This window comes from Xenopus laevis, chromosome 8L, assembly GCF_017654675.1.
Source record: "Xenopus laevis strain J_2021 chromosome 8L, Xenopus_laevis_v10.1, whole genome shotgun sequence".
NCBI lineage: Eukaryota > Metazoa > Chordata > Amphibia > Anura > Pipidae > Xenopus > Xenopus laevis.
The window spans coordinates 26,065,937-26,089,426 of record NC_054385.1 but is presented as its reverse complement, the minus strand read 5'-3'; the positions used below and the strand labels follow the sequence as shown (position 1 = coordinate 26,089,426).

Genomic DNA, 23,490 nt, shown 5'->3' with positions numbered 1-23,490 from the left:
ATAATTCATATAAATTATTTTAAACATCAATTACCAATTCATTAACAATAATTTTGTAGATATATTAATTCATATATGAACCAATTAAAACCGTTTTTGTTGATATAAAAATGTTTCCAAACCAGTTAATTCCTGTTAAAAAGTCCTGGAGGAAGAAGTTAGAGTCAAATTATCTCAGAATTTAGGATTTCCCAATTTGAAAATAAGAATCCACATTAGGTTAGGGGCACACTGGGCGATTCGAGGAGATTTAGTCGCCTGACTTCGGAAAATAAAGCACCGTGTGTGCTTTAGCGGAGGCGACTTTTCATTTTAGCCCACGAAAGACAGAGGGAAGGCGTTTGGAGAGATTGGTCGCCGCAAAGACGAGGCGATTAGTCACCAGGCGACTAAATCTCCCCGAATCGCCCAGTGTGCCCCTACCCTTAGGAGGGGAAATTAAGCTGTTTCGAATCTATAAAGGGTATCCGTTATATTATTAGCCTCAGTGCAGCCTTTAAAATAAGTCCCCGTGTAGAATATGCAGTGGTTACAATGAGCGGTTAATTACAGCATGTGAGATACTCATCACCACTCCTCAGGGCCCGTCCGCTCCTCACAGTGTCGGACTGGGCGAGAAAAAACCCGGTGGGCTCCGGCTCTTGTGGGCCCTGCCGGCCCAGGTCCGTACCCATATCTGCCTGTTAATGTCGTGACCCCCTTTATTGGAGGTCACGGCAAAAAAAAATTTGTGCACACAACCAAGGCACTGGTCGCATGTGTATAAACATGGCACCGCGCGCATGCACAGACACGCAGCGCACACGCCGGCGCAGAGACATGGCGCACGCGCCAGCGCGGCAGTGGGGCCTGGAGGGGGGCCCTGAGGCAGTAGCCCCAGTGGGCCTCAGGCCCCCCAGTCCGACCCTTGCTCCTCACGTGAAGATTCCAGCCCAAAGTTATTTGATGTCGGCAAGTTCTGTTCTAATTCATCTCATCGGATCATGGCAGCAGTGAGATAAGATGAATTAGAACAGAACTTGCCGACATCAAATAACTGGCTGGAATCTTCACGTGAGCAGCGGACAGGTCCCGAGGAATATATATATATATATATATATATATATATATATATATATATATATATATATATATATATATATATATATATATATATATATATATATAAAATGTATTTATTTCCCAGTGTAAGGAAACCTTACTGAACTAATGTGGAAGATGGTGGCGCTCAGCCTCCTCAGACGGCACGACGTCAGAACGTCGACATGCACCGCAATGGACGCCGACGTAGGAATAGACGCCATCGTCAGGATGCCAACGTCAGTATGCCTGCGACGGAACGCCAGCATCAGGACGCCAGCGTCATGACGTCATCACGTCTATTTTGGCGCCAAAGGAGGCCTATTTAACGAGCCTGGACACAGAGAACATTGTCCAATTATAGGTTCCACTATATCATGTTCCTTGGTGCGTTCTGTGACTTTTCTGCTATTGATTCCTGTTAATTGACCTCTGTCCGTTTCCTGGATATTGAATCTTGCTGCCTGGACTGATCCCTCATTTGGACTTTGACCACTCTTTTGCCTCATCCTAATCTGTACCACGAACTGTGTTGGACTATTGCTTCCTGTTTGGTCCGCTACTTATAACTGAGCCTGCGGGCCCTTACAGTATAATTGGGCCATGGACCCTTTGGAGGAAGTTCAGCCCGAATTCGGCAGAGCCTTTTGCAGACTGGCTGGCCGCATGGAAGCTTATGAAGCTCAGCAGTCACATTTCGGACAGGCGTTGATGGCCATTGTGGACAAGCTGTCTATTTTTACTCCTGCAGCACCAGCGCCAGTTCCTGTTCCTGCTGCTCATGCTGTCGAACCTCGCATTTTGGCAGTGGAGATCTACAGGGGAGTTACCCAAGCATGCTGTGGATTTGTGAATCAGTGCCAGATCCAGTTCGTCCTGCAACCCACCCAATTTGAATCGGAGCATACCAAGGTGGGATTCATGATCACCCGTCTGCCAGGGAAAGCTCTTGAATGGGCGTCTCCTCTCTGGGAAAAAGAATCTCCCTTAATTGATGATGCCAAGGCTTTCCTCCAGGAGTTTTGGACCGTGTTTGACGCTCCTGGCGGGGTTGTGTCCGCCTCTGCTCGGCTATTGCAGATTCGCTAGGGGAGCTGCAGTGCTTCCGAGTATGCCGTCGAGTTCCGCAGAGACTGGTTGGAACAACCAGTCTCATGCAGTTTTCTATAATGGGCTCTCCATCCGCCTAAAGGATGACCTGGTCTCCCGTGAACTGCCTATGCTGCTGGAAGACCTCATTGCTTTGGCCATCAAGGTGGACACTCGGCAAAGAGAGCACCAAGGGACAAAAACCATATCAAGAAGCTTCAACCTATGCTGCCCCCTCGCTTCCAGAGACCCTTGCTTCCCAGCATGCCTTCTCCTTCAAATTCTACTGAGGAGCCTATGCAGATAGGACGAGCTTGTCTCTTGGAACAGGAGAAACTGCGGAGATGGGCAGCTGGACTATGTCTTTCTGTACAGCTTCCTTCCAAGGTCATCCAAGTTCAAGCTATTCTGGACTCTGGCGTAGCTGGAAACTTCTTAGATCGGCCTTCGCTGAACTTCATGCTTTTCCTCTCCAATCCTTATCGGTACCTCTCAAGTCCTAGCAATCGACGATCGACCTCTTTCATCTGCCATCATTTCCAAATCCTCCCTGGAATTACCCTTCAAGGTGGGCACATTACACACAGAAAGACTGTCTTTCCTTCTGATCGATTGTCCAGTGGTGCTTGGGCTACCATGGCTCCGCATGCCCAATCCTACCATCGATTGGTCCACTGGCCAGATTTCCTGCTGGAGCTCCTTCTGCCGACAGAATTGCCTCCCTCCTAAATTTCTTCTGAAGCTGTCTTCAGTCATTATGAACCTTCCCTCTCTTCCTCCTGCTTAGCAAGCCTTGTCCGATGTCTTCAACAAAAGATCTGCAGAGACCCTTACTCCTCATCGGTCATATGACTGCCCCGTCAAACTTCTTCCTGGCACTATGCCCCCTTGAGGACGTATTTATCCACTCTCGCCTTCTGAAACCAAAGTGATGAAGGAATACATCCAAGAGAATCTCCAAAGAGGATTCATCCGCCCTTCTCCTTCACCTGCTGTAGCTGGATTTTTCTTTGTGGAGAAAAAAGATGGCAGTCTACTACCCTGCATTGATTATCGGGGCTTAAACAAAATCACTGTGAAAAATTGATATCCTCTCCCCCTCATTTCTGAGTTATTCGACCAACTCCAAGGTGCCTATCTGTTCACTAAACTGGACCTCCGGGGGGGCATATAATCTTATCCGGATCAGAGAGGGTGATGAATGGAAAACAGCATTCAACACTCGTGATGGGCACTACGAGTATCTTGTGATGTCCTTTGGACTCTGTAACGCACCTGCGGTTTTCCAAGAATTTGTCAATGACAATTTTTGTAATTTGTTAGGCCAAAGTGTCATGGTCTACTTGGACGATATTCTAATTTTTTCTAAGAACTTGACTGAACATCAGCTCCAAGTACGTGAGCTCCTCTCACGATTGAGGAAGAATGTGCTTTTTTCCAAACTCGAAAAATGCACTTTTGAGACCTCTACGATCCCCTTTCTGGGATATATCATCTCACAGAAGGGCTTTGAGATGGATCCAGCAAAAGTTTCTGCAATCCAAGATTGGCCACTCCCCACTAGCCCCAAAGCTATCCAGAGATTTATTGGCTTTGCCAATTATTACAGACAGTTTATTAAAAGTTTTTTGTCCAAAATTGCCCTGTGCAGAACCAATTTTGTAAAACCAGACCCGCAACCTGCATTTTTACCCACTAGGACCCTCTACGCAACCCAACCCACAGGAAGTGCTGTTGATGCAAATTGAAAGGGACATCATCAGAAGTGGGCAGGGGCAGCAAAAAAACATAAAATATTTTGAAGGAGTAAAACGTATAGATAAGACCCACAACCTGACCTTCAAACTCGCAGACCTTCCAACCCACATCTATACTCGCATCCAAAAGTCCTACTTGCAACCCACAGGTTACCTGTTTTTTTGCGGGTAACCCTTAAGTACCCAATAGGGTTGCCACCTGGCTTGGATTTTACCGGCCTAGCTGGTAAAAATATGGTTAAACCCAATGTTATTAATAGGGAAAAAAGATAAATATATATGAAAGCTGGAAAAGGTGGCAACCCTAGTACCCAACCCTCTGCAGGACTCTAGCACAGGGCCTCTTTAAAACCAAGTAGTGTCAAAATATATATGAAATTTATAGTTCTAGCTACAGTTGGCTATAGGTCTCCTGTGCAGTGGGTCTGTATAAGGTTTTCTGTTATACTCTGCCACTAAAAGGCTTCTTCATCGTGAACTCCTGTGTTTCAGGATAAAGAAGGTGGCTTCATTGTGAGAGATTCCAGCAAGGCCGGAAAATACACTGTGTCCGTATATGCAAAATCATCTGGGTGAGAATTTAAGTACACACAGGCATTTATAGGAATTTATCTCTTCCACCCAGTGTATGCTGTCATGCTATATAATGTTTATCCCTTACAATTGCAGGGAAGGTATTATACGCCATTATGTAGTGTGTGAGGCACCTGGAAATCAATATTATTTGGCAGAGAAACATCTGTATTCCTCAATACCAGAACTGATCACATATCATCAACACAATGCTGCAGGTGAGTCAAACCCAGTGATAATGCCCGCATTCTTCCATTGTAAGGCAAGGTTTAATGGTTACAGAAGGCAAATAGCTATGTGAATGATTATTATGTGATTTGGTAAGATATTTAAAGTCGTAGTTTACTTTAAAATGTAATTTTAATACAATTACAGTAGCATCCTAAATCATTTGCAACTAGTAGCAATGTGTTATTTTGGCCTATAAAGAAGCAAGGAAGAAATGTTAATAATTCAAAAACCATACTAATACTGTACTAAAATAACAAATTGCTAATAATAAGTTGCCAGCTGGCCAGTAAAAATTATACTTGAGCCCAACTAATAGAGAAGAAAGATAAAATTGTGGAAGGAAGCTTTTGTCAAAAAAGGTAGCGACCTTATTTAGAATGGGTCTATCTACAACTAGAGATGTCGCGAACTGTTCGCCGGCGAACTTGTTCGCGCGAACATCGGGTGTTCGCGCTCGCCGGAAGTTCGCGAACGTCGCGCGACGTTCGCCATTTTGGGTTCGCCATTGTTGGCGCTTTTTTTTGCCCTCTCACCCCAGACCAGCAGGTACATGGCAGCCAATCAGGAAGCTCTCCCCTGGACCACTCCCCTTCCCTATAAAAACCGAAGCCCTGCAGCGTTTTTTCACTCTGCCTGTGTGTGCTGAAGAGATAGTGTAGGGAGAGAGCTGCTGCCTGTTAGTGATTTCAGGGACAGTTGAAAGTTTGCTGGCTAGTAATCGTTTTGATACTGCTCTGTTATTGGAGGGACAGAAGTCTGCAGGGGTTTGAGGGACATTTAAGCTTAGGTAGCTTTGCTGGCTAGTAATCTACTTACTATCATCTGTCCCTGAAATCACTAACAGCTCTCCCCCTACACTATCTCTTCCAAGCACACACAGGCAGATTTTTCAGATACATTTTTGCCCTTGATCCCCCTCTGGCATGCCACTGTCCAGGTCGTTGCACCCTTTAAACAACTTTAAAATCATTTTTCTGGCCAGAAATGTCTTTTCTAGATGTTAAAGTTCGCCTTCCCATTGAAGTCTATGGGGTTCGCGAACCGTTCGCGAACCGCTCGCATTTTTGCGCAAGTTCGCGAATATGTTCGCGAACTTTTTTTCCGACGTTCGCTACATCCCTATCTACAACATGCTAAAATTTCATTTCAAATGTGAACTTTCCCATAAAGGGGAAAGTGGGTAAACCTGCTTTCATACAATAGTAAAACTAAACATAATAAGACCTGTTAACCAGAATGCTTAGGACCTGGGACTCTCCAGATAAGGGATCTGGAAAATACAGCAGTGCACTCTGAAAAATATCAAACATCGCTCAGTTCAATTTTGAAAACATCCACACATCTGGTAAAATGGGTCCATGATCTGATGTGTACCATACTTTTAGTCTACTAAAAAATAATTTTAAGGGGTTGTTTGCCTTTAAGAGAGAGTGATATTTTGAGACAATTTGCATTTGGTTTTCATTTTTTATTATTTGTGGTTTTTGAGTTATTTAGCAGCTCTACAGTTTGCAATAGATCAATAAATATACATGTGTAGCCTTACAGAGCATTTGTTTTTAGACAGGGTCATTGACCCCCATTTAAAAGCTGGCAAGAAGAAGAAGGCAAAAAAATTCAAAAACTATATTAAAGAAAAAATGAAGGCAAATTGAAAAGTTGCTAAGAATTAGCCATTCAATAACTACTACTAACTATAACTGCTTAAAGTTAACTTAAAGGTGAACCATCCATTTAAACGGCAAATAAACCAGATCACACACATTTGCTTCCAATAAGGATTAATTATATCTTAGTTTGGATCAAGTACAAGGTACTGTTTTATTATTACAGAGAAAAAGGAAATCTTTCTTAAATATGTTTAATTATTTAATTAAAGGAGAACTAAACCCCCCTAGTAACAAACGCTCCCTTAATTGCCATCACCCCCCTCTCCCTCTCCAGACTGTGCATTAGTCAAAAAGGTACCCCTGAAAAAAATGGGACCCTAAAATGCAGAGCAGCACAGGGAAGGTTCCCAGGTACCATCTTCTGCCCATTCACATTCTCTTCTAGTCTTACCGCCATCACTAAGGGTGTTATTTACTAAACTTTAGTCTGGCTTTTTTCTACAAAACTCGAATTTTTGGAGTTATTGTATTGAATTTTTTGAGATTTATTAAAGCCCGATACAGCAAAAAGCCTGAATATGAAAATCTGCCATCTCAGACCTGCTGAGCATGGGCGTCCACAAACAGGGGCAAGAGGGGGGGGGGCGCTTGCCCCCCTTGGAGTATCTGACCTGAACTGAAGCTGCTTCTAGCCACTGCCTGCAGATACGTTCTGAGGGGTATATTTATCAAAGCGTGAAGTTAGAAATAGTAACAGTCCTCTAGAAGGAAATTCCGCCACTCTCCATTCATTTCTAGAGGGGGAAGTCTAAGGGGCAAATTCACTAACCTCCTGAAATTCGCCAGCGACGGCTTTGCTCACATCGCAACACTTCAACAGGCGAAGTTGCATCAAGGGTGCCGAATACTGCGCTGGCGTTACGGCAGCAAGCAAAGCGAAATTGCGCTAGCGTTGGATAATTTGCATACTATGCGAAGTTAACATTCAATGGACGTATATGTTGCAGCAAATACATTTTTTGAAGAAGTCCTATCTACTCTATTGCACTTCACCTGGTCTGAGGTGGCGATGGTAAATCTGGCGCAAGAGGTAACGTTCAGTAAAATCCTAATGTTAGTGAATTTGCGAATTTGCCAGAGCGAAACTTCATAACTTCATATTAACATAGAAACATAGTAAGTAAGGTTGAAAAAAGACACAATCTTTTAGATTTTTGTGTTTTTTTTTAAAAATCGCCTACTTCAGGCATGTCGAAAGTCAGGCCCGGGGGCCAAATATGGCCCATTTTCAAATTTACACCAGCCTCCATTATGAAATTAATAATAATGTGGCCCGCCAGTGCAATCAGGAATCGGGTAGCCGTAATATTTGTGCACTTTAGTGAAATGATCTGCCACTTGGTCTATACTGCTGCCTGTGTGCTGAAGGTGTTAGCAATAGACACGTACTGCTATGTAGAGACGCGCAGCTCTCACATACTTCTTTAGGGCTGAAGGTATCAATAGACGTACTGACATGCCAGTACTGCAAGTATGCAAGAGCAGCGCATCCCTATGTCTCAGTACGTGTCTATTACTAACACCTTCAGCACACAGGCAGCAGTATAGACCAAGTGGCAGATCATTTCACTGATGTACCCAAATATTACTGCTACGGCTATTCGATTCCTTGTTTAAATGAGTTAAATGATGTTAATGGTTCAAAGAATGTCAGGCTGAATGGTCGGCCCCCATACATTCTTGTAATGTCTTGTGTATGTGTGTGCCTGCCATGTACATGTGTGTGTTTTAGGTAGTGTATCTGATTCTGCATTTGTGTGTTTGGACCTGACCCAGATCTGTTTGTGCTGCTGCCTAATGAATTGTGTATTAATGTGATTGTTAAGTATTGTCGCAATTTCTCTACTTGTGTAAGTATGCCTGTTACATCTGCTTTTGTTGCAGTGCCTTCATAAGCCTATATGTGTGTGTATAAGTGTGTTTGTGCACCTGCCTGAGTCCCTGAATGAGTAGAGCTCATGTACACTGCCGGCAGAACCCACACCCTATTTGTTCTGATATTTCAGCTTTACAACTGGCACTGTGTATCTATCCAGTCATGGCTTCTAGGGGCATTATTAATGGAACCAGCACCATTGTTATTGGTACTATATTAATTCTGGTGTGTTTTCTGGTGTGTTATAAAAATTATTATCACTGTGTTCTGGGGATTCTTTATTGAATTGAGACCATGTTTACACTGTGAGGTTTTTAGGTCTATTATACACAGAACTGGCTCTATTACCACATGGAGACAATTTAGATGACATTGGCGCTGAACTGGGGCCTTACATATCAGATTGGCACTGCACTGTATGTGCTTGCATGAAGTGCAATTTGACTATGAAACAAGTAATTGAGTTTATAGCTGTAATTAACCTTCCCAAACAAAATCATCACCCTCTGCTTGTACCCGCACCACTACTAGAGCACCCAGCACCACTAGTGTGTAAAGGATCAAACGAATGTCTCGAATAATGCCGTTTTTTTTTTCTTCTACATGCTGCAGATGTGTGTCCATCTCAGGCTAGTGCCACACTTGATGTTTATTGGCTTCAACCCACTTGCTTATGTGTCTGCAATGATAGGGCACTGTTTGTCTGGGTAAAGATACACAGAATGGGTTTCTGCAAAATTGCATTTTTTCAACCCAAAATCTGCTCTGTGTTTATGCACCCAGCCCAAGATACTTGAAGCACAGCACCGGTCCGTATTGTGAATAAAAAGCCTTTATTAGATATACATGGCAACAATCTGGATACAGCAACGTTTCAGGCCCTCTTTGGCTCTTTCTCAAGCTAACTAACTCCTGCATTGTTACTTCCTCTTATAGACAGAACGCATCGTGCCATCTACTGGCCTTATCTGTGTGTATACTTTGTTACAATGTTACAACATTTTAAAACAAAAAAGTGTCAATCTTACTCAGTGTTACAATGTTTCTGATTAACTTTGACCAGAAACACTGTAACACTGAGTAAGATTGAAACTTTTTTGTTTTAAAATGCTGATAAACATTGTAACAAAGTATATATAGTGAAACTTTATTTATTATAATACACAAATTTCAATGAGTCATGTCACAGAAATGACATCAGAACTCACCATTTATAACTGATGACATCAGAACGCACCGTTTATAAGGATATAATTTACAGGATATTCATGGCTTTTGTGTATTATACGCAGGTAAGGCCAGTAGATGGTGTGATGCGTTCTGTCTATAAGAGGAAGTAACAATGCAGGAGTTAGTTAGCTTGAGAAAGGGCCAAAGAGGGCCTGAAACGTCGCTGTATCCAGATTGTTGCCATGTATATCTAAAAAGGCTTTTTATTCACAATACGGACCGGTGCTGTGCTTCAAGTATCTTACAATATGTGAATGGATGGTGGCCATTAATCGCACGTGCACTGGAAATTCTCCTTTAAAAAGGTAACAGTGGAGCTGAATCAACCAAGTTTACATGCACCCAGCCCAAGGCATGATTTGCTTGTAAAGTGTATAAAGAAAGCCACATTGGCTCAGAGTTATGACTTATATTATTTCCTCTGTACCACATTTCTTTTCACCATCAGGCTATTTAAGATTTTAGCTGACCAGTAATTGAAGTCCTAGATTTGTGTCTTTGCCATGAAAATATTTGTAGACATTTTGCATGTGATGCTTTTAGCTACTTACTCCTCCCTGAAAAATTTTCTGTGGACGCCCATGCTGCTGAGATGGTGTTTAAGTCAATATCAGAGGTCCCCATCTTATTTTGAAGTTTCTGTGAGCTGCGCTGGAATTAGCCCAAAGATCCGAAAAATTCAGGCTTTTCGGGTTTTTATCTGAACCGATTAAATAGAGCTTTTTTAATAATAAATCAGGTAAAGTTGGGTATGGAGGTTTGGTTTTGTTTTTTTTATTTTAAAAATGAGATAAATTCGTATTCTAGTAAATAACTTCCTACGCCTGCGGAAGCCTGCACAGTTGAACCTAATTTCTGACTGGGTCCAACTGTCCATGTTCCTAAAAAGAATGCGATTGTCAGAAGATAGTGCTGGGGAACTCTGTTGTGCTGCTCTGCATCTTAGGGTCAGATTTTTTTTCAGGGGCACCTTTTTGACTAATGCACAGTGTGGGTAGGGAGAGGAGAGGGGCGATGGCAGGCAGTTAAAGGGGGCTTTTGTTACTAGTGCTCCTTTAAACTCCAGTTTATGAAAGAAGGCCTTCTTGTAATTCAGAGCTTTCTGGATAGGGATGTAGCGAACGTCGGAAAAAAAGTTCGCGAACATATTCGCGAACTTGCGCAAAAACGCGAGCGGTTCGCGAACGGTTCGCGAACCCCATAGACTTCAATGGGAAGGCGAACTTTAACATCTAGAAAAGACATTTCTGGCCAGAAAAATGATTTTAAAGTTGTTTAAAGGGTGCAACGACCTGGACAGTGGCATGCCAGAGGGGGATCAAGGGCAAAAATGTATCTGAAAAATCTGCCTGTGTGTGCTTGGAAGAGATAGTGTAGGGGGAGAGCTGTTAGTGATTTCAGGGACAGATGATAGTAAGCTTGCTGGCTAGTAATCTGCTTGATACTGCTCTGTATTGGAGGGACAGAAGTCTGCAGGGATTTGAGGGACATTTTAGCTTAGGTAGCTTTGCTGGCTAGTAATCTACTGTTCTCTTTAAACAACTGCCATACGTTGACCTTGTAGGCATTGTTTGCCCAGTTTTTTTGGACGCAGCCACTGAAGCACAGTTGCCAGAAAAAATATGCCATATAAATGCTGAAAATAGTCATTTTTCGCCATACGTTGACCTTGTAGACATTGTTTGCCCAGTTTTTTTGGACGCAGCCACTGAAGCACAGTTGCCAGAAAAATTATGCCATATAAATGCTGAAAATATAAATTTTTTTGGTTGCAGCCACTGAAGCACAGAGGCCAGAAAAATTATGCCATATAAATGCAGAAAATATGCATTTTTTTGGTCGCAGCCACTGAAGCACAGTTGACAGAAAAATTATGCCATATAAATGCTGAAAATATAAACTTTTTTGGTTGCAGCCACTGAAGCACAGAGGCCAGAAAAATTATGCCATATAAATGCAGAAAACATGCATTTTTTTGGTCGCAGCCACTGAAGCACAGTTGACAGAAAAATTATGCCATATAAATGCTGAAAATATAAATTTTTTTGGTTGCAGCCACTGAAGCACAGAGGCCAGAAAAATTATGCCATATAAATGCAGAAAATATGCATTTTTTTGGTCGCAGCCACTGAAGCACAGTTGCCAGAAAAAATATGCCATATAAATGCTGAAAATAGTCATTTTTTGCCATATACGTTGAGTCAACGTATGGCAAAAAATGACTATTTTCAGCATTTATATGGCATATTTTTTCTGGCCTCTGTGCTTCAGTGGCTGCGGCCAAAAAAACTGGGCAAACAATGCCTACAAGGTCAACGTATACACTACTACAGCGGTGGATACGGATTACGTAAAATATATGAATGCTGCTTGAAAAAAGTGACTCCGGTGTTTTTTCTGGAGACGGTAATATTATGGATATTTAGACAGAATGGGAACAAGGTCACACAGCTCGATGGCGGGTTGAAGAAAACAGTGTGCAAATAATGCCTACAAGGCCAACGTATACACTACTACAGCGGTGGATACGGATTACGTAAAATATATGAATGCTGCTTGAAAAAAGTGACTCCGGTGTTTTTTCTGGAGACGGTAATATTATGGATATTTAGACAGAATGGGAACAAGGTCACACAGCTCGATGGCGGGTTGAAGAAAACAGTGTGCAAATAATGCCTACAAGGTCAACGTATACACTACTACAGCGGTGGATACGGATTACGTAAAATATATGAATGCTGCTTGAAAAAAAGTAACTCAAGTGGTTTTTCTAGAGACGATAATATTATCAATATTTAGACAAAATGTGAACAAGCTCACACAGCTCGATGGCGGGTTGAAGAAAACACTGTGCAAATAATGCCTACAAGGCCAACGTATACACTACTACATCGGTGGATACGGATTACGTAAAATATATTATGGCTGCTTGAAAAAAGTGACTCCGGTGTTTTTTCTGGAGACGGTAATATTATGGATATTTAGACAGAATGTGAACAAGGTCACACAGCTCGATGGCGGGTTGAAGAAAACAGTGTGCAAATAATGCCTACAGGGCAAATAATGCCTAAAAGGTCAACTTATACACTACTACAGCGGTAGTAAAATAAAAAAAGTAAAATAAAAAAAAATGAATATTAAAAAAAAAAAATTAAAGTTGGTGCTGCTGAACTACTAGGAGCAGCAGATTAGCACACCAGTCCCACTCCCCAACACTGCTAGACTAATAGCACTGGGCTCTTATAGTAGTAGTAGTAGTAGTAGTAGTAAAACAACAAAAAAATAAATAAAAGCAGTCCTTACAAGGACTACTGTTATTGCAGCAGTCAGCAGATGAGATCAGAAGCAGGACAGCTGCCCACTGCAGCTACATACAGAGCACTGCAGTAGAAGGTAGATTACTAGCCAGCAAAGCTACCTAAGCTTAAATGTCCCTCAAACCCCTGCAGACTTCTGTCCCTCCAATAACAGAGCAGTATCAAAACGATTACTAGCCAGCAAACTTTCAACTGTCCCTGAAATCACTAACAGGCAGCAGCTCTCTCCCTACACTATCTCTTCAGCACACACAGGCAGAGTGAAAAAACGCTGCAGGGCTTCGGTTTTTATAGGGAAGGGGAGTGGTCCAGGGGAGAGCTTCCTGATTGGCTGCCATGTACCTGCTGGTCTGGGGTGAGAGGGCAAAAAAAAGCGCCAACAATGGCGAACCCAAAATGGCGAACGTCGCGCGACGTTCGCGAACTTCCGGCGAGCGCGAACACCCGATGTTCGCGCGAACAAGTTCGCCGGCGAACAGTTCGCGACATCTCTATTTCTGGACAATGGGTTTCCAGATAACAGATCTCAAACCTGTATATACATTTTTGTTCCATTTTAGGCCTGATATCAAGGTTGAAATATCCTGTCTGCTCTTTGAGAAAAACAGCTCCTTCCACAGCAGGCCTTGGCTATGGTAAGAAACAGGGGTCTCTACACAGTAACAAGTTAAAGGGACACTGTCACTGCTTTGTATATACGAAGGGGTAATTTTGTGGGAGGAAAGCTGCTCCATGAATGTAGTAAGGTACAGATAATGGAAAATAACCAACCTGTCATGGATTGTATCACAGTAAAAACTTCAAAGAATCTGAAGGGAATTAAAGGATACATGGTGTTAACGGCCACATCCCTTGAGTATCAAGAAAATCAAAGGGCACATGGCATTATCTATTTTGTATTTCTCTCTCTTCCACATTGTTAAAGGTTCATGGGAGATTGACCCAAAGGACCTTACATTCCTGAAGGAATTAGGCAATGGGCAGTTTGGGGTGGTGAAGTACGGCAAGTGGAGAGGTCAGCATGATGTGGCCATTAAGATGATTAAAGAAGGTTCCATGTCTGAAGATGAATTCATAGAAGAGGCAAAATGTATGATGTAAGTTTTAGGTGAATAATTGTATGTGCTTTCCCTTGTTCTTTCCGTAATTCTTGATGTTTTACATATGTCTACCAGCATACAAGAAGAACGTTGCTGTCAAAGGAATCCATAGGCCAAGGAAAATTAGTTTAAAAATGACTTTATTAAACAATGTTCAAAATATACTTGCATCTCCATGGGCCCATGCGTTTCATACCCACAGGGTACTTAATCATGGGCTATGATCTCATCCAACAGGAAATGAGCTTTTTATACAAAAAGCAACCAATCAAAAAGGACTAAGAAAAAATAGGCATGGGGAGCTCCTTTGACCACATGTTGTCTGTTCACAGCAAAATCTTCAACATACAAGCACCCCCCTCCCCCTCAAATCAACTCCAGGGCTTTTATCTGCTTCATTGATAGACATAACAAAGGAATTGCCCACACCTGCCCATGAAATAGCCTTTGAGTCAATTGTCCAATTACTTTTGAACCCCTAGTCCAATTAAAAAAGGTTTTAGTTCCTCACTTTTTATGCAATCTTTTTGTTCAACCCACTGAATTAAAGCTGAAAGTCTGCAGTACAACTGCATCTGAGTTGTTTAATTTAAAATTCATTGTGGTAATGTACAGAACCAAAATTAGAAAAAAAAAGTTGTCTGTCCAAATATTTATGGGCCTAACTGTATTTTTAACTTTGTTTAATAAAGTCATTTTTTAATTTCCCTTGGCCTGTGGATTCATTTGAGTGCCATACAGTCCTGTTCTTCTTGTATCCTGGTTTGCCACTCCCTAAATCTGGGGGTCTGGTGCACCTGGACCACATCAACTACTCGGTGAGCTATTTATGTTATTTTCTGGAGCACCTTGTTCTCTTTATCGTTTGTGATTTACATACATAACTTATCTTAATATCTGTGCACTTTTCTTATTTACTTGTTCTTATTCTGTATTGAACTCACTGGGTCAATAACGTTCTAATCTCTCTCTTAAGGAAGTTGTCCCATCAAAATCTGGTGCAGTTGTATGGTGTCTGTACTAAGCAGCGTCCTATATTTATAATTACGGAGTTCCTGTCCAATGGCTGCCTGTTGAATTACCTGAAGGAACTGCGTGCGAGGGTCTCTCAGGGAGATCTGCTATCCATGTGCAGTGACGTCTGCGCAGCAATGACATATCTTGAATCCAAGCAATATCTGCACCGCGACTTGGTGAGGAAACGGTTTAGAATTGGCAACATTGCTTTATTATACATGATGTAGACTGGTACAGGAATGAGATCCATTATTCAAAATGTTCTGAATTACTGGAAGCGAAGAGAAAGGAGGAATCGGCACACAGGAACAATTGCAATGTGGGGTAAACCCCTAATGAAGGGGCATGCCCCTGAAACGTTGTGCGAAATAAACACTTAGGGGTTATAATTAGGGGTTTACCCCACATTGCAATTGTTCGTGTGTGCCGATTCCTCCTTTCTCTTCGCTTCATTGGAAATCGGGGGAGTGCAGTCTCCCTAGAGGATTGTGCACCAGGCAATTAAGTAAGGAAGACTAGTGTGTGCGCTCACACTGTTTTCTACTGAATTACTGGAAGGCCATCTCCCATAGACTCCATTTTAACCATTTCCTTTTCCTCTGTAATAATAAAACAATAGTTTGTACTTGATCCAACCCAAGATATATTTAATCCTTATTGGAAGCAAAACCAGCCTATAGGGTGTTATTTATTAAAGTCTGAATACAAAAAAATTATCATTTTGAGTTTTTTTAACTATAAAATTATAATTTTCAGTGGAAAAAAAAACTCGAATCTTTCGAGATTTATAATCTCCAGAGGATGGAAAAAGTCAGAATCCAAAAATCCTCCATCTCAGACCTGCCGAGGTTGCATCCCTATCCTATTTGGAGTTTTCTGTGGTCTGCTCTCGAAATAGCCTGAAATCTGAATATTTTGGGCTTTTCAGGCAAAAATCCAGTAAATTCAGACTATTCGGATTTTGATAAAAAAACCCTTTAGCGTTAAATTGATTTTCTAGTAGACTTAAGGTATAAAGGTTCAAATTACAGAAAGATTTGTTATCCGGAAGGCCCCAGGTACCAATAACAGGTCCCATTCCTGTACTGTTCAGCTTTTGGACGTATAATATTAAAGCAATAATGACCTACCATAAAAGTCCTCTAAGCAGACTAGGGCCTTAAAAAACTCATGTTGAACCACATATGAGCCCCCAGTTTTGCAGCCCTAATGCAGACATGTAATATTGTTTGTTTCCCTTTAGGCTGCAAGAAATTGTTTAGTTACTGCAGATGGAATAGTAAAGGTTTCTGACTTCGGCCTTTCAAGGTGATATTTCTGTCTTTTTCCTCTTTCTGCTTACTGTATATACTGAGACTGCAGAATCCAGACAGGTGGTAATATCTGATGTTGTTGCAGATATGTTCTAGATGATGAATATACAAGCTCTCTGGGTTCTAAGTTCCCTGTCCGTTGGTCATCTCCAGAGGTTCTTCTGTACTGCAAGTTTAGTAGCAAGTCTGATGTGTGGTCATTTGGTAAGTGACACTCACTGTATAGTAAAGGGGTTGTTTGCCTTTAGGTTAAGTATACTATAGAAAGGCTAATTCTAAGCAACTTTTCAATTGGCCTTCATTTTTCTTTTTTCTAGTTTTTAAATTATTTTCCTTCTTCTTCAGACTCTTTGCAGCTTTCAAATGGGGATCACTGACTCCATCTAAACACAAATGCTCTGTAAGGCTACAAATGTATTGTTATTGCTATTTTTTATTACTCATGTTTCTAATCAGGCTCTCTCTTATTTAAATTCCAGTCTCTTATTCAAATCAGTGCATGGTTGCTAGGGTAATTTGGACCCTAGCAACCACATTGCTGAAATAGCAAACTAGAGAGCAGCTGAATAAAAAGCTAAATAACTGAAAACCCACAAATAACAACGAATATTAATTTTAAATTGACTCAGAATTCCACTCTCTACATCATACTAAAAGTTAAAGGTGAACAACCCCTTTTAACTTATTCTGTTTTTTCTCTCTGTATTATAGCATATCAGGCTAACTACAGCTCAAACCCCTATACAGGAATTGGACCCACAAACCCATTACTCAGAAAGCTCCAAATTACTGGAAAGACCATCTGCCATAGAGTCCATTTTAAGCAAATATTTCCAGTTTTTTAAAATGATGCCATTTTTCTGTAATAATAAAACAGTAGCTTGTACTTGATTGTAACTGCATGAACCCATATTGATGGCAAACCTATCCTATTGGGTTTATTTAACGTGTAAATGGGTTTTTTAAGCAGACTTAAAGGAATTGTTCAGTGTAAAAATAAAAACTGGGTAAATAGATAAGCTGTGCTAAAAAAAATAATGTTTCTAATATAGTTAATTAACCAAAAATGTAATGTATAAAGGCTAGAGTGACTAGATGTCTAATATAATAGCCAGAACACTACTGCTTTTCAGCTCTTTTGGTTTACACTGACTGGTTACCCTGGACATACCTTTAGGGTATGGAGAGCCAAATTACAGAAAGACCCCTTATTCAGAAAACCCCAGGTCCCAAACATTCCAAACAATAGGTTATAGGATAGTAGGAGAGGTGTAAATGGGCCAAATATTATAGACTTAATATTGGTGGAAACAACTCTAAAAATTAAAATAAACAACTCAAGCTTAGGTATTCCACCGTACTGGTCTAAAGTAAAACTTAATTTATGAAATATTCTATATGCTCCTGTCTGTGGTGTTTATACAAAGGGCCTGTATGTGTCACTGTGCACAAGAGTTATACGGTGTACATAGTACTTTCTAGACTGTTACATAGTTACATAGTTAAATTGGGTTGAAAAAAGACAAAGTCCATCAAGTTCAACCCCTCCAAATGAAAACCCAGCATCCATACACACACACCCTTCCCTACTTTTAATTAAATTCTATAAACCCATACCAATACTAACTATAGAGCTTAGTATCACAATAGCCTTTTGTATTATGCCTGTCCAAAAAATCATCCAGCAGTGCATTCCACAACCTCACTGTCCTGACTGTGAAGAACCCCCTACGTTGCTTCAAATTAAATTTCTTTTCTTCTAGTCTAAAGGGGTGGCCTCTGGTACGGTGATCCACTTTATGGGTAAAAAGGTCCCCTGCTATTTGTCTATAATGTCCTCTAATGTACTTGTGAAGTGTAATCATGTCCCCTCGCAAGCGCCTTTTTTACAGAGAAAACAACCCCAACCTTGACAGTCTACCCTCTTACTTTAATACAAGTCTTCCATCCCTCTAACCAATTTAGTTGCACATCTCTGCACTCTCTCCAGCTCATTTATATGAAGTGTAATGGCTGTATAAACCTGCTAATAAAGATGTTTCTTCTACCTCTGCAGCAGCCTGCAGATTTTCTTCCAAACCCTGTGAGCCTACCATACCTTTTACTGCTTGGATCTGTATGTTTGAAAATTACATTATTGCTGCTGACCAAGGAAAGATTTCTGCTGCTAGAAAGTGAACTTTACTTATTCACTGCCTGGGAGCAGAGGGAAAGCGTATATTCTATACATTACCATTACCTGATGATACTTATGAAACTGTTCTTACTGCTATAAAGAACTTTTTCGTGCCAAGAGAAAATGTGATGGCTGAAAGATATAAATTCCACCAACGTGGACAACATAATTGCGAATCCACAGAACAATCTGTAGCAACTTTGAGAGAGCTGGTTGTTACCTGTGACTTTGGGAATCTAACAGATGAAATGCTAAGAGACCAAATAGTGGAAAAAACAAACTCATCTCGCATTAGAGAGAGACTGCTCCTAGAGGAGGATTTAACCCTTGCAAAGGCTATTACAGTTGCTAGCCAAATTGAAATAGCAGTGGCAGAAGCTAAAACTCTCAGTCAGGGAACTGCTGGGAATGTACAGACTGTGAATTCAGCACTGTGGCCTAAAAATTCACAGTCACAGGCAAAATATAGTGCTAAGGAAAGGGATTCACCTACACTTCAAAACCATGCAGCAAATACAAATAAAAAATACTGCTTTCGCTGTGGTTCAACACAACAAACTGCAAATTATGCTACATGTCCTGCAAAAGGTGTACAGTGCCGTAAATGCAAAAAAGTAGGACATTTTGCTGAGATCTGCCGTAGTTCTGCTAAAGATGTTCATGAAGTCACTACTATAAATGTCACAGTATTAAGTGTGGATGAAGCTGATACATTTATTCCAGGCAAGTTTATATGCACTGTCAATTTTAAAACTGCTTCTGCTGACAAGGGACACTCCATTAACCTGATGCTTGATACAGGTACAGCTGTGTCTATATTACCAAATGATATTTTCTTGAAATACTTTGTAAAAGATCCGCTTGTTGCACCTGCTCTAAGACTGGTCGGTTACTTAAAGGATCCAATCCCTGTGCTTGCCAGTGACTGTACAATTTGAATCAAATACTGCAAAATGTGACTTTTACATTGTGAATAAGGGTACTGCTATACTTAGAAGGGATCTCTTTGCTGCATCAAACCTACAATTAGTTGATGGTCTCATTACTACAGCACCAGTGCCTGCCACATAGCCAGTGTCTAAAATTTCACCACAAAGCAACACTTCACTGGGTTGTGCAAAGAAATTTGTACACAAAGTTAAAATGGATGCCGATGTGGTAACTTCGATTCATTCTTGTGTTACTTGTCAAAATCGTGACAAAACAGCTATAACACATACACCAACACTTCAACCAGTTCCATTTCCTGATTCAGCATGGAAAAAACTTGCTATTGATATTGGGGGTCCTTTTACAGATGCTCCTATAGACTGTTGATTTGCTATAACCTTAAATGAATATTACAGTAAATGGCCTGAAATTGCATTTGTTTCTCATATAACATCAGCTACAGTAATAACATTTCTGTCTACAGAAAGGTAATCCAAAGGAGTTAATATCAGACAACGGACCACAGTTTGTCTCATCTGCGTTTGAATTCTTTCTTTTAACTATAGCACTGCATTTCTTGTTTCTTTTTGTCATGCAAAATCCAATTCTTTGTTCACTTTGGCCTTCAACAGGACCCCAGCAATGGTATCCCCTGCTAGTTATATCGCTAAAATCCTATCCCTCTTCACATTGTGACAATATGCGTGTGAATAAGATCAAATTATCTTGTTGTGTTTTATGTTATGGAAATAGTAGATGAGTCTGAATCTCCCATTTATATCACAGGGGTCTTGATGTGGGAAGTGTTTACACTTGGAAGGATGCCATATGACAGATTCACTAACAATGAAATTGTGGAACAGATAACGCGGGGTGTCCGTCTGTACAGACCTCAGCTTGCCACAGATAGAGTGTACAACATCATGGTCAGCTGCTGGGCAGAGGTAAGACAAGCTGTAGAAATAGAAACTATCTTTGGGGTTAGACTGGGCAGGCAGGACACCAAGGGAAATCGTGCAAAAAGAAGTGATGCAGCGGCATGGGGGGGGTGGTTCATGAGAGGGGGCCCAATGTGGCTGGTGGAAGGGCCCATAGATGACAGACACCCCAAGCACCCCAATCTTACACTCACAGTACCTTCCATAATAATGCAAAAGTCATCCGTAATCTCTTGTAATATTGTGATATAGACAATATTTACATTTATAAAAACTGAGCCACTACAGCCTTTTAATTTTCATCTTTTAGATGTTCTATGAACTGCATTTCTTAAAATTGTCTTATATTTGTACAGAAAGCTGATGACAGACCAACTTTCCGAAATCTACATACTACCATTTTGGAAGTTCTGGAGGACTCCTGAATATGTCCCCTCCGGCAAGCCAAGGCTGAGGAACACTTGCCTAACACAGCATTGATGGCCCATCTGTTAAATTCCATGCTGCACATGGATTGTGCAGTCGTGAATTATTAAGTGCAGTAATAAAAGGAAATGCAGATACTGCAACTAGGTGTGAGAAAGAGATGTTAGATCATTTCTAATTAGAATTGATTATATTGTACAGTAGCTAAAACTGGAAACTGGAATATATATAAATAATATATATAAAATATATATTTATATATATATATAAATATATATATATATAAATATATATATATATATATATATATATATATATATATATATATATATATATATATATATATATATATAATCCGTGAAGAGCCGGCACAACTCGTAATTCGCTGTGTTATATATATATATATATATATATATATATATATATATATATAATATATATAATTACCAACCTACATACACAGAAACCCCCTTCCTATCTACATATATACACACACAAACCATACCTACATACAAATTCAAAGCATAGACAAAAAATCCTATCCACACACTTGGGTAGACACACCTATAAACACATACAAATAATGCCTACAGTTATACCTACAATCACAATATGAACCTTGGACAATAGGTGCCAGCTTTCCTGTTGCCTTAGGGCATAATAAAAGGGTTGGTGGCAACAGACTGAAGCACATAATGATAGAAATGTTATGCTATCTCATTTGACTGGTGTTCATGTGTTTGTAGCAAATCAGTGACATAACTAGAAAACCTCCATCCCCCACCCAATAAAACAATCCTCAGGCACATTCTCACTTCTGCCTACTGCCCCTAGTTTGTCGGGGGCAGCAAAATTTAAATGTAGGAGAGGGCTGGGGAGGGAGGACTACCATTGGGGGTTTCTGTTTTGTAGTTGCGTCACTGTAGCAATCTTACCTATGATAACTGTAGGATGACTAAGCTTGGGTCATCTTGGCCAGATGAAGAGGATGATGAAAAGCAATACAATCCAACTTATGAATTAGGAAGCACAATGTGTGCTGTCGGCAGCGTTGCATATAAATAATTGATCTTATTCTAATAATATAATATAATATAATAATTGTTGCATTCCCTTATTCATAACATAATGATTTAGAATAACTGACTAGGCCTCTACAGTCGATATCTGATCAGGGGTCAATTAGATATGGCAGGCTGCAGCTGATGGCTCTTCAATGGCCCCCAGGTAGTACAATTTTTGGCGAGAAATGGACTCACCGCAATTTGACTCACGATTACAAAAATTTGCTTTGCTAAATGATCAGCACACAAGCAGATGTCCCCACAATCTTGCCTTGCTTTTGCAATAAAAAAAATTCTGCTAAATTCTACACAATAGAATGTGTATGTTCTTTATATGCCAACTGAGACTGAAAAGTGGATTTGAAAATGCATTACAGTTCTGAATTAAATATATACAGTCATATGGGGAATGGGAATCCCTCTTAATTCTTTGGAGTTTTGTTTATCATTGGCTGAGCTTTCAAAGTATCAACTTCCTTTTAATATATAACATGCCTTATGGAAACAGTAGTATTTTAGCAGTGACATAAAGTTTATTGGATTAATAGAAAATATGCAATATGCATCATAACAAAATTAGACAGGTGCATAAATGTAGGCACCCCAACAGAGATATTACATCAATACTTAGTTGAGCCTCCTTTTGCAAATGTAACAGCCTCTAGACGCCTCCTATATGCTTTGATAAGTGTCTGGATTCTGGGTAGCAGCATTTTTGACCATTCATCCATACAAAATCTCTCCAGTTCAGTTCAATTTGATGGCTGTCAAGCACAGACAGCCTTCTTTAAATCATCCAATAGATTTTTGATGATATTTAAGTCGGGGACTGTGATGGCCATTACAAAATATTGTACTTCTCATTCTGCATAAATGCCTTTGTAGATTTCGAAGTGTGTTTAGGGTCATTGTTTTGTTGGAATATCCAACACCTGCGTAACTTCAACTTTGTGAATGATGCTTGAACATTATACTAAAGACTTTGTTGATATTGGGTTGAAATCATCTGACTCTCGCCTTTAACAAGGGCCCCAGTCCCTGAACTAGTCACACAGCCCCACAGCATGATGGAACCTCCACCAACTTTGACAGTAGGTAGCAGGTGTTTTTCTTGGAATGCAGTGTTCTTCTTCCGCCATGCAAAGAGCTTTTTGTTACGACCTAACTACATTTTTGTCTCATCAGTCCAAAGTACTTTGTTCCAAAATGAATATGGCTTGTCTAAATGAGCTTTTGCATACAACAAGCAACTCTGTTTGTGGCAGAAAGGGCTTCTTTCTCATCACCCTGCCATACAGATGTTCTTTGTGCAAATTGCGCTGAATTGTAGAACAATGTACAGATACACCATATGCAGCAAGATGTTCTTGCAGGTCTTTGGAGGTGATCTTTGGGTTGTCTGTAACCATTCTCCCTATTTTTCTTGGCCTGCCAGACCTGGGTTTTACAGCAACTGTGACTGTGGCCTTCCATTTCCTGATTACATTCCTTACAGTTGAAACTGACAGTTTAAACCCCTGAGATAGCTTTTTGTATCCTTCCCCAAACCATGATACTGAACAATCTTTGTTTTCAGATCTTTTGAGAGTTGCTTTGATGATCCCATACTGTCACTCTTCAGAGGAGAGTCAAACAGAAGCATAACTTACAATTGGCCACCTTAAGTACCTTTTCTCATGATTGCGGGGGGGGGGGGGTACATA

At 40.6% G+C, this 23,490-nt stretch overlaps 1 protein-coding gene across 1 annotated transcript in view; it reads left to right on the top strand.

Moving 5' to 3' along the window:
* btk.L (Bruton tyrosine kinase L homeolog) overlaps positions 1-20,970 on the top strand; it is a 60,065-nt gene extending 39,095 nt beyond the window's left edge. Inside the window, exons 11-19 of the mRNA XM_018229638.2 lie at positions 4,419-4,498; positions 4,596-4,717; positions 13,384-13,458; positions 13,749-13,920; positions 14,900-15,116; positions 16,184-16,248; positions 16,339-16,457; positions 20,146-20,303; positions 20,654-20,970. Of these exons, the coding sequence (XP_018085127.1) occupies positions 4,419-4,498; positions 4,596-4,717; positions 13,384-13,458; positions 13,749-13,920; positions 14,900-15,116; positions 16,184-16,248; positions 16,339-16,457; positions 20,146-20,303; positions 20,654-20,722 (1,077 nt within the window). The 3' untranslated portion in view covers positions 20,723-20,970. The remainder of the gene's footprint in view (positions 1-4,418; positions 4,499-4,595; positions 4,718-13,383; positions 13,459-13,748; positions 13,921-14,899; positions 15,117-16,183; positions 16,249-16,338; positions 16,458-20,145; positions 20,304-20,653) is intronic.
* The last annotated feature ends 2,520 nt before the right edge of the window (positions 20,971-23,490 follow it).